Here is a 12,500-nt window from a genome sequence, read left to right on the forward strand (position 1 = left end):
GTACGTAATCAAAATAAAGTGTGTCGTTCACGTCTTCCACGCAACCTCTATATTCACAATCTACACGCATGCGTCAAACAAGAGTCATCCAGTCGGCATCAGCCACGTTCGCTTGAAACCAAACATCTGTGATTATAAACACACCAGGCGCAGGACCAGATTTCAACACAGCCTCTCGGACTGAACTACAGACAGCACCAGTTACATCATCTAACATTTGAATCAGACGTAAAAACATTCTCACAACTTAAGACGTGAATTCTTCTTTCTAATTCGTGTTGAAGACAGACAGAGTCGCTGCCGCTTTGTGATCGTTGCAAAATGCTGAAATTGACTTTACTTTGTCTGCTTTTCGTTTCGCTCTGGGCTGAAGTTAGCCCTCGGAGTGTGATACCATTGAGAGAAAAAGAAAGCACCCATGAGCTTAAAACCCATACATGTACATGTACAACTGACCCCGAGAAAGAAAAGAACCCTGGAGGTAAAACTGACCCCGAGAAAGAAAAGAACCCTGGAGGTAAAACTGACCCCGAGAAAGAAAAGAACTCTGGAGGTAAAACTGACCCCGAGAAAGAAAAGAACACTGGAGGTAAAACTGACCCCGAGAAAGAAAAGAACACTGGAGGTAAAACTGACCCCGAGAAAGAAAAGAACACTGGAGGTAAAACTGACTCCGTGAAAGAAAAGAACCCTAGAGGTAAAACATACCCCGAGAAAGAAAAGAACACTGGAGGTAAAACTGACCCCGTGAAAGAAAAGAACACTGGAGGTAAAACTGACCCCGTGAAAGAAAAGAACACTGAAGGTAAAACTGACCCCGAGAAAGAAAAGAACACTGGAGGTAAAACTGACCCCGTGAAAGAAAAGAACACTGGAGGTAAAACTGACCCCGAGAAAGAAAAGAACACTGGAGGTGAAACTGACCCCGTGAAAGAAAAGAACACTGGAGGTAAAACTGACCCCGTGAAAGAAAAGAACACTGGAGGTAAAACTGACCCCGAGAAAGAAAAGAACACTGGATGTGAAACTGACCCCGAGAAAGAAATGAACACTGGAGGTAAAACTGACCCCAAAAAAGAAATGAACACTGGAGGTAAAACTGACCCCGAGAAAGAAATGAACACTGGAGGTAAAACTGACCCCGAGAAAGAAAAGAACACTGGAGGTAAAACTGACCCCGAGAAAGAAAAGAACACTGGAGGTGAAACTGACCCCGAGAAAGAAATGAACACTGGAGGTAAAACTGACCCCAAAAAAGAAATGAACACTGGAGGTAAAACTGACCCCGAGAAAGAAATGAACACTGGAGGTAAAACTGACCCCGAGAAAGAAAAGAACACTGGAGGTAAAACTGACCCCGAGAAAGAAATGAACACTGGAGGTAAAACTGACCCCGTGAAAGAAAAGAACACTGGAGGTAAAACTGACCCCGAGAAAGAAAAGAACACTGGAGGTAAAACTGACCCTGAGAAAGAAATGAACACTGGAGGTAAAACTGACCCCAAGAAAGAAATGAACACTGGAGGTAAAACTGACCCCGAGAAAGAAATGAACACTGGAGGTAAAACTGACCCCGAGAAAGAAATGAACACTGGAGGTAAAACTGACCCCAAGAAAGAAATGAACACTGGAGGTAAAACTGACCCCGAGAAAGAAATGCACACTGGAGGTAAAACTGACCCCGTGAAAGAAAAGAACACTGGAGGTAAAACTGACCCCAAGAAAGAAATGAACACTGGAGGTAAAACTGACCCCGAGAAAGAAAAGAACACTGGAGGTAAAACTGACCCCGAGAAAGAAAAGATCACTGGAGGTAAAACTGACCCCGAGAAAGAAAAGATAACTGGAGGTAAAACTGACCCCGTGAAAGAAAAGAACACTGGAGGTAAAATTGACCCCGTGAAAGAAAAGAACACTGAAGGTAAAACTGACCCCGAGAAAGAAAAGAACACTGGAGGTAAAACTGACCCCGTGAAAGAAAAGAACACTGGAGGTAAAACTGACCCCGAGAAAGAAAAGAACACTGGAGGTGAAACTGACCCCGTGAAAGAAAAGAACACTGGAGGTAAAACTGACCCCGTGAAAGAAAAGAACACTGGAGGTAAAACTGACCCCGAGAAAGAAAAGAACACTGGAGGTGAAACTGACCCCGAGAAAGAAATGAACACTGGAGGTAAAACTGACCCCAAAAAAGAAATGAACACTGGAGGTAAAACTGACCCCGAGAAAGAAATGAACACTGGAGGTAAAACTGACCCCGAGAAAGAAAAGAACACTGGAGGTAAAACTGACCCAGAGAAAGAAAAGAACACTGGAGGTAAAACTGACCCCGAGAAAGAAAAGAACACTGGAGGTAAAACTGACCCCGAGAAAGAAATGAACACTGGAGGTAAAACTGACTTCGAGAAAGAAAAGAACACTGGAGGTAAAACTGACCTCGAGAAAGAAAAGAACACTGGAGGTAAAACTGACCCTGAGAAAGAAATGAACACTGGAGGTAAAACTGACCCCAAGAAAGAAATGAACACTGGAGGTAAAACTGACCCCGAGAAAGAAATGAACACTGGAGGTAAAACTGACCCCGAGAAAGAACAGAATACTGGAGGTAAAACTGACCCCAAGAAAGAAATGAACACTGGAGGTAAAACTGACCCCGAGAAAGAAATGAACACTGGAGGTAAAACTGACCCCGTGAAAGAAAAGAACACTGGAGGTAAAACTGACCCCAAGAAAGAAATGAACACTGGAGGTAAAACTGACCCCGAGAAAGAAATGAACACTGGAGGTAAAACTGACCCCGAGAAAGAAATGAACACTGGAGGTAAAACTGACCCCGAGAAAGGAAAGAACACTGGAGGTAAAACATACCCCAAGAAAGAAAAGAACACTGGAGGTAAAACTGACCCCGAGAAAGGAAAGAACACTGGAGGTAAAACATACCCCAAGAAAGAAAAGAACACTGGAGGTAAAACTGACCCCGAGAAAGGAAAGAACACTGGAGGTAAAACTGACCCCGAGAAAGGAAAGAACACTGGAGGTAAAACTGACCCCAAGAAAGAAAAGATAACTGGAGGTAAAACATACCCCAAGAAAGAAAAGAACACTGGAGGTAAAACATACCCCAAGAAAGGAAAGAACACTGGAGGTAAAACTGACCCCGAGAAAGAAAAGAACACTGGAGGTAAAACTGACCCCGAGAAAGAAAAGATAACTGGAGGTAAAACTGATTCCGTATGATCTTTACCTTTCTTTCTTTCTTTCTTTCTTTCTTTCTTTTTTAGTTTTTTTCTTTTATTCTCTATTTCTTCTTACTTAATTGCTTGCTGAATGAGAAAGCCACTGTTTTTTGAAGGCGACATGGCGATATACCCAGAAGCTGGCTTTGACGGTGGCGATGGCTGTCTTGCCAAAATGAAATGTGCGATGGACAAACTGCCAGAGGGCTCGGACATTATGTCCGTCAGACTGTACCACGAGACGGCGAGGAACCAGACCAGGATCCACACACTTCTGGCCGAGGCAGATGACCAGTCCAAGATGATGTTTCGTGATCATGTCCAGATGTCCAACGCCGGGGCTTTTTTTACTAAGAACCTGGCGCCAGTGTGTTTGGGGACGGTTTCCTGTATGGATACCACAACCTACTTCATTTACCCGGTATGCTGTTGTTGTTGTTGTTGTTGCTGTTGTGGTTGTTGTTGTTGTTGTTGGTGTTGTTGTTGTTAGTGGTGGTGGTGGTGGTGGTGGCGGTGGTAGTGGTGGGGGTGGTGGTGGTCGTGGTGGTGCTGCTGCTGCTGCAGCTGATGATAGTGGTGATGATGATGATGATGATGATGATGATGATGATGATGATGATGATGATAATGATGATGATAATGATGATGATAATGATGAAGATAAGGAGGAGGAGGAGGATTAGGACGAGGAGGAGGACGAGGAAGTGGAGGAGGGGGAAGAGGAGAAGAAGGAGGAGTGTCGTTGTTGTTGTTATCCTTTTTTTTCTAGGCATGTCACCCAATAGCAACGAAAGTACAAGTACAAGGGCGTATGGACCGAGTGACTTTTTGGTTTGATCAGATCCAACATAGGCATGCATACACATGCAACATTGGGGTCTAATCCAGATGTAGCGTAACGATACGTTGATATTTTTGTTTTGTTTTTTTGCTTGTGAACAGATCCAAGAGGAGAACCTAGGTAAATATATGTGCGAGACCCGAGTAAGGAAAGGGAACCAGACGTTGCTCTACGTGGGTAGGGCTACCCTCGCTTTTAATAACTGCTGTAAAGCCTGCCCATACTGCAGCACGCAAGGTGATTGATTGATTGATTGATTGATTGATTGATTGATTGATTGATTGATTGATTGATTGATTGGTTGATTTATGTGCTGGGTTATTCATCTGTTGATTAAGTTGTTTTGTTGTTGATTGCTTTTCTGATGAATTGATTTGTTGATTGATTGATTGGTTAATTGATTGATTGATTTATTTATTTATTTATTTATTGATCGTTTGACTGATTGATTGACTGATTGATTGACTGATTGATTGATTAATTAATTGATAGATGTTTTTATTGATTGGGATTGACTACAGAACAAACCACAAGACCTATCTCTTTTTTCCTTTCCGTGTGTGTTGTGGACAGTGGGCGGGGTGTGGGAAAATTTTGGTAACTGGTCACCGGAGCAGTGCAAGGGATGTGTACAGGAGCGTCGACCCGAACGTTGTCTGACCAAACACTGCAAAGGTCCAGCACCCGTCCAGAGACGTCGCTGCTCTCAGGACGGAGTGTGCGACGAGACAGGTATGCTTCTTATATGGACACTCTTTGTAATTTTTCACATACATATATAATTAATTGGCGTCTCGCAGAATTACACACCCCTGAGGAAGGCCTGGCAACAGATCGAACATTATTTTGGGCTGCCACTTGAAATTCTTTATATGGCTTTTCTTTTGCTTTCGAAATCTCGACCTCGAGACTTTGTGTCTGATGTCCTAACCACTAGGCTACTGCGCCAATTGAGAAAAAGAAGGAAAAACATTGATATGAATTCATGTTATGTTATTCTTGAAGCAGCATGATTTATATCTCTATCCGCTCACTGTTCAGAAGTGAATACATGTATAGCTATTTCTGTGATGACTGTTTTCAACTGTACAGAGCTATGGAGAGATTCAATTACTGTTCTTGTCATTTTTCTTGCATGTTGTAAATAGAGATATCGCAGCTATTTGTATGGCGCGAATGTCGTGTAGTATGACGGTGTAAACATGTACTGCGATTCCGTGAAACATGTTTGCAAGTAAAGGCAAATTTAAACGGCAATTTTTACGTTTTTGCAACGCATGAATGGTAATTCAAGCGTAGAATGATATACAATTATTTTTTTTCTTCTATTTTTGACAACACTGGTGGAGTGGCCTAGCGGTGAAGACATCAGCCCCGACATTTCGAGGCCCCGAGGCCTTGAGTTCGAATCCCTGCCAAGTCATTTATTTTTTCTGCTCGAACCTTCTTGAAAAGTTTGCTCAGCTCTGAGAGAGCAAACCGGATGTTACCTCTGCAAAATTCAAGCGTTGACTAAAGCTCTCAAGGTCATACACGCCGTATAGATGGGGTTTCGGGGAGTGTAAACTTGCTTTATAGAATTCTGTACATGATTTTCCGCCCTATCTTGTCAGACTCATAAATAGACCACAGATTTAACCTGTTGAAAGATGTCAGAATTTTTGTTCCAACCAGATTTTAGGTAACGCCTGTGAAATAATCTGTGTTCTAAGGAACCTTCTATGTTTTACTGTTATCCTTCTTAAATGATTGTGAAAGAAAGAAAGAAAGAAAGAAAGAAACAAACAAACAAAAACAACAACAAACATTTACGGTAAGACCCTGCACAAGTGCTTACACTGCGTGACCCTTACAAAAACATGTCCACATAGTTCATCATGATGGCACACTGTCATTGTCATTGTCATTGTCATTGGCATTGTCATTGTCATTGTCATTGTCACTGTCATTGTCATTGTCATCGTCACGGTCATTGTCATTGTCACTGTCATTGTCACTGTCATTGGCATTGTCATTGTCATTGTCACTGTCATTGTCACTGTCATTGTCATTGTCATTGTCACTGTCATTGTCATTGTCATTGTCACTGTCATTGTCATTGTTGTGGAGATCGCTAGATACCACTGGAATCGAATGGAAGGATATAGAACATTATAGAACTTACTTTGATTAAGTGCGCAGTCACTCATGACGTAAGCGTAGACGCTCATCGAACAGATGGAACTGTGTAGATCTAACCAGATTAGTGTCGATGTTTCCCGAATATTCTCGTATGTCCATTAACTATATAAGTAGGGCTGCGCACACGTATTGTTGTTCTTTACCAGTCTTGCACTTGTTCTTTCTTACCCTGTGCTGAGAGATATTGTCACCGTTGTTCCAGCTGTTAATAAATCTACAGAACCTACACAAATCGTTGTGTCTCCTTTGCGACTGAGAGTGACGAAAGGAAAAACACGACAACTGGCGTCGCCGACAGTTACTTCCCTTGTCTATTCGGAGTGACTTATTACTGCAAAATGACGGAAACAGAGCAGCTAATAACGCTTCTAAGGGAGCAGTTGGAGCAACAGCAACGCCAGCACAAGGAAGATATGGAGCAACAAATGCACCAGATGGAGATGATGATGAAAGTGTTCAGTGGTGCCGCAGCTTCTGCCAGGGAGGAAAGCTACGACGATCCGAGTGCTTCGAATCTACGTTTTCCCATTACTACACAGGCAGCTGCAATCCCATCTTTTGTTGCGTTTGATGCAACATCGGAACTGTGGCCTGACTACTGGTCAAGATTTTGCACGTTTGTGGTCGCCAACTCCGTGCCGGAGCAGCGCAAGGCTCAAGTTTTCTTGACGAATCAGACTGCTACGGTCTACAAACAACTGGCAAATCTGGCTACTCAGCAAAATCCGCCCAAGGACATCAACAGTTTGACAATGGACGAAATTGTCAAATTCATGAAAGAACAGTTCGACCCGAAACTCTTCATAGTGCGAGAACGTTTCAAGTTCTGGAGTGACATGAAACGGAAGCCAGGCGAAACTCTCCAGGAGTTAGCAGCGCGCATACGCCAAGACGCCGCTACCTGTGACTTTCCTTCGATCAAAAACCCACAAGACGAAGCTCTGAGACAGAGATTCATATGTTCTGTCAACAATGAGGCTGTCTTAAAGGCTCTATTCAAGATCAAGGACACAGAGCTGGATTTCGCACGTGCTGTCCAAGTCGCGATTGAGACTGAAGACGCAGCGAAGGTTGCCAAGGAAACTGTCTACGGTTCCAAGACCATGCCAGTCAACAAGGTCCACCAGAACAAGACTACGGGTCCACGAAAGAACCACAAGCAGTCTAATTCCACAGACAGGAAGTGCTACCGATGTGGAAAGGCCCACAAAGCAACAGACTGCCCCTACAAAGACGCCAAATGCCGATACTGTGACGTCACAGGACATTTGGAAGCTGTCTGTAGAAAAAAGCAACATCAGAATCGGGAACGACATTCCCAAGCTTCCGTGAAGAGAGTCACGAAAGCAGAGCTTGTCAACGCGATCCTCGGTGAAGTTCCCCAAGATACTCCTAGGTTGGATGTACCCATAACAATCCAGGACCGACAGTTCACCATGGAACTGGACACCGCAACTACGGGAAATTTTGTTTCTCTTCCGGTCTGGAGACAACTAGGAAAACCGAAGCTGGATGACGTCACACATCGTTACGAGTCTGCCAGCAAGCACGACCTGCCCGTGCTGGGAACTTTCATGGGCCAAACCAAGGATCCAGTGACTGGTAAGCAAAGCTCAATTCCGTACATCGTCACCAAGATCCCTCATCTGAATCTGCTAGGACGCAACGCAATCCAGACTCTGGGAATTTCTGTGGACAATGCTCTAGGACTGAGGAGCATAGAGAGTCACGCTAAGAGTGAGGGTGCAAAACCTACGCATCCAGCGACCTTCAACGCGCCTTATGCTGCCCTGCAACGAGATTGTCACAGACTGTCTGATAAATTCCCAAATCTCTTCAAACAAGAATTGGGATGTCTCAAGGACTTCGAACTGGACGTGAAGTTCAAGTCTGATGCGAAGCCGGTTTTTCACAAGGCACGTCCGGTACCTTTCGCTCTTCGTGATGACCTCGCCAAAGGCTACGAAGAAGGCATCGCCAAAGGAGTCTGGAAGCCAGTCCAGTTCAATGAATACGGAACGCCAGTGGTACCAATTCGTAAGGCACAAACCTCGGGCACCCTGAAGCCCAAGCTACGGATCTGTGGTGACTACTCAGTGGGCATCAATGATCAGCTTGAAGATCACCGTCATCCAATGCCACTCCCAGAGGAACTGATGCAGAAGCTAGGAGGTGGATTCGGATACACCAAGATCGATCTTGCTGATGCCTACAACCAGATCAAGCTGGCACCAGAGAGTCAACGCAGGCTAGCCCTCAGCACTCACCGTGGGGTACTCCTGCAGCAACGACTTCCTTTCGGGATAAAGTCAGCACCTGGTTACTTTCAAGAGATCATGGAAAACCTGACCTGTGATCTACCTGGTGTTGCCGTCTTCCAAGATGATATACTCGTCAGCGGGAAGGACGCCAACGACCACCTGAGCAATCTGGAACGTTTGCTCACTCGTCTGAACGACAAAGGACTCAGATGTCGTCGTGAAAAGTGCGAGTTCGCACAAGCCAGTGTGGAATACCTTGGACATACCTTATCGGCCGAAGGGATCTCTAAAGGATCGAAGGTCGAGGCAGTTTTGAAAATGCCAGCCCCTACGGACGTCTCAAGCTTGAAGTCTTTCTTGGGCTCAGTTCAGTTTTACGGGAAGTTCATCCCTAACCTGGCCAGCATGGCAGAGCCGCTCTACCGCCTGACGAAGAAGGCGAACCCCTGGAAGTGGGGAGATGAGGAACAGGCAGCATTTGAACAGTTGAAAAATGTGCTTTCCTCGGATCAAGTTCTGGTACACTTCGATCCAAACAAGACTTTGGGACTAGCTTGTGACGCGTCCAACGTTGGAATTGGAGCAGTAGTATTTCATCGCTATCCAGATGGAAGCGAGCGCCCAATCGCCAACGTGTCCAAGACTCTCACGGCTGCAGAAAGGAACTACAGCCAAATCCACAAGGAGGCATCCAAGTCTCAGATGACTCCAGACTTGAAAGCTGTCGTCAAGGTAACCAGACAGTACAAGGCCGGAGATCCTGTGTATGCTCTGTACCATGGACCTCGCCGAGACAAACAACCCCGATGGGTACCAGCAGTCATCAAGAAGTCTCTGGGTACTCGCTACTTCAACGTCATGGTCATTCCTCATGGTCCAGTATGGAGACGACACTGGGAACAGCTACAGCCACGCTACACCACTGAGGAAGACAATGAACCTGGTGAGGAAGTGAACACTGTTTCTGAACTTGTAACAGATCACCCCATGGAGATCTTGGAAACTGTGCCACAAACTCGGAGACAGACCAAACCCAAAGGTACTCCATCCGTTCCAGAGTATGGACCAGACAATCCAAGACGGTCAAAGAGAACACGCAAACCAACAGAGAGACTTTGCTGTTGATGCTTGAGGAGTAGCATCAGTTTAGGTGGGGAGGTGTTGTGGAGATCGCTAGATACCACTGGAATCGAATGGAAGGATATAGAACATTATAGAACTTACTTTGATTAAGTGCGCAGTCACTCATGACGTAAGCGTAGACGCTCATCGAACAGATGGAACTGTGTAGATCTAACCAGATTAGTGTCGATGTTTCCCGAATATTCTCGTATGTCCATTAACTATATAAGTAGGGCTGCGCACACGTATTGTTGTTCTTTACCAGTCTTGCACTTGTTCTTTCTTACCCTGTGCTGAGAGATATTGTCACCGTTGTTCCAGCTGTTAATAAATCTACAGAACCTACACAAATCGTTGTGTCTCCTTTGCGACTGAGAGTGACGAAAGGAAAAACACGACAGTCATTGTCACTGTCATTGTCATTGTCATTGTCATTGTCATTGTCACTGTCATTGTCACTGTCATTGTCATTGTCACTGTCACTGTCACTGTCATTGTCACTGTCATTGTCATTGTCACTGTCATTGTCACTGTCATTGTCACTGTCATTGTCACTGTCATTGTCATTGTCACTGTCATTGTCACTGTCATTGTCATTGTCATTGTCACTGTCATTGTCATTGGCATTGTCATTGTCATTGTCATTGTCATTTCAGTTCGGATCAAAATCCACACGGAAAGTGTCAACGCGGATCGTTGTCGCGCCAAGATACAGTGCAAGGTTCCTTATCATGTCACGTCTGTGCAGCTGTTTTACGTGTGGGGGCCCACGAAGGCTGTATGGTCGACAGGCTACACGGATGTCGATTACACGGGGAGCATTCTTCTAGCGGAGGCGACGGCGGGGGTCAACGGGGGAAGGTATGATATCAGACATACGCGGCTGTATGCAGGACGTCAGCCGGACTTGTTTATCTCACACCAACTCCATACCGACTATTTCCCTCCCTTCCAAAGTGCTGCTAATCGAACTTTGGACCCCGTATTCTACCCATGGAATCTAATTCGTGGTGGAAAATGGTATTTTGACTAAGACATTTGCTTCATATCAGAATTTCTCTTTTCTCATGGAAGGGACGTAACCACACGGTGCGTTTGCGAATAAATCAAATGTTGGAGTAAAATCTATCGAATTTCATCCCAAATCTGCTTTAGGCTACTTACAAGACCTAGATTATGCTTTTCTCTAATTGTGACCCTCCACCACGAAATGAGTCGCATGTCACCTCGCGCGGTTCTGCGCTAGGCTTAATATAAGTCCGGGGAGTGTCTGGTAACAGTGTGAGGGTCACCTTAGTCACAGGCTTATAACTCAAACAGTTTTCGCTCTTTTCTAAAACGGTTTTCACCACTGGGTAGAGCATGAAAACCTCTTTAGGAAAATGTAAAAATATGAAAATCATGCAGAGGTGACATGCGACTCATTCCGTGGTGGAGGGTCACAATTGTACCCCTTCAAATTGGCGGGGAGGCATTCAGTCTGGAGTTTATTTTGGCAGAAGCGCGGCTGACGTCCTACCTATAGCCGCATGTTTTGCAGACCCTATCGAAATGTCAAACTCTCGCAAACTTCTAAGCAAAGCAAAGCATGTGGTACGGCTTTATCGCGAGAACTGTGGTATTCGAAGCATAACAGAGAGTATGTCTCGCGGATATCTCGCGAGAGCTGCTCAGATGCCGAACAGGGCTGTAATAATTGTGCTTTGACGAGGCGACAGTGACGTGGAGAGCATTGGGCTTAGACATGGCTTTCATCTTTGTTTTGTGGAATGGAAAACATGAAGGCTCATCACATACATTATGAAATACAGCAATTTGTATTGATTTTATTAATTTAACACCTTCTCTATCTGCTGGGTGTTTGTGTTTATTGGGGTTAAAGCCTGTCTGTGCGTTTTGTTATTTGACCCTGGTTGTTCTCTCGCTCTGTCCCGTCATTCCTTCTATTTCTTTTGAGCCCTGAATATCACTGGCAGTTTTAAAGTTTGTATGAAGCACGAATCAGGAATAAGTTATTCAAATAAGGAAGTCAACACAAATACACTTTTATGCTCTTTATCTAACCAAAATGCCTGCATGCTTTAAATGTATGAAGGCGCCCCCCCCCCCCCCCCCCCCCCCCTCATCCAAACACTCCTACACGAATTGTTTTTGGTTTTTTTCTCTTGAAACGTAACATTCATAGGTCGAGGATTGACTATTCAAGGAAGGTTGCGTTGCATGTTCCAAGAGAATGTTGTTAAAGCCCTATTCCGCCTCCGGCTTCCTTTTTTTCAAACTTTCAAAACTTCGAATAGTACTGATCTTGTCTTGATGAAAAAAGAATTATTTTCATGATTTAAGAATGTTTGTGTTACAAGCTGTCAATTTAGTATTGGAGGGCACCTAGGATGTTCTCTAGCAGTAAGTGTTTAAACAAAAGGATTGTTGTACTGTGTGTAAAAGCCTGACAGTATATGTTACCAGAAACTAATGGTTTACGGGAGGCTTACTGAGGCTTTAATCGTAAGGGTTATAATGACTCATACAGATTTCCAGATAAGGTTGTTTATAATAAAGGTTATAATGTCACATACAGATTCACAGAGCAGGTTGTTAATAATAAAGGTTATAATGTCACATACAGATTCACAGAGAAGGTTGTTAATGATAAGGATTATAATGTCACATACAGATTCACAGAGCAGGTTGTTAATAATAAAGGTTATAATGTCACATACATATTCACAGAGAAGGTTGTTAATGATAAGGATTATAATGTCACATACAGATTCACAGAGAAGGTTGTTAATGATAAGGGTTATAATGTCACATACAGATTCACAGAGAAGGTTGTTAATGATAAGGGTTATAATATCA

General features: G+C 44.2%; 1 protein-coding gene across 1 annotated transcript in view; it reads left to right on the forward strand.

The window, feature by feature from the left end:
* Positions 1 to 12,500, forward strand: part of LOC138980772 (nipped-B-like protein B) — a 19,135-nt gene that overhangs the window by 1,201 nt on the left and 5,434 nt on the right. The window contains exons 2-6 of the mRNA XM_070353668.1: positions 683 to 3,217; positions 3,353 to 3,657; positions 4,179 to 4,314; positions 4,651 to 4,809; positions 10,298 to 10,502. Of these exons, the coding sequence (XP_070209769.1) occupies positions 683 to 3,217; positions 3,353 to 3,657; positions 4,179 to 4,314; positions 4,651 to 4,809; positions 10,298 to 10,502 (3,340 nt within the window). The remainder of the gene's footprint in view (positions 1 to 682; positions 3,218 to 3,352; positions 3,658 to 4,178; positions 4,315 to 4,650; positions 4,810 to 10,297; positions 10,503 to 12,500) is intronic.

Source organism: Littorina saxatilis, linkage group LG11 (assembly GCF_037325665.1).
Source record: "Littorina saxatilis isolate snail1 linkage group LG11, US_GU_Lsax_2.0, whole genome shotgun sequence".
NCBI classification, from domain to species: Eukaryota; Metazoa; Mollusca; class Gastropoda; order Littorinimorpha; family Littorinidae; genus Littorina; species Littorina saxatilis.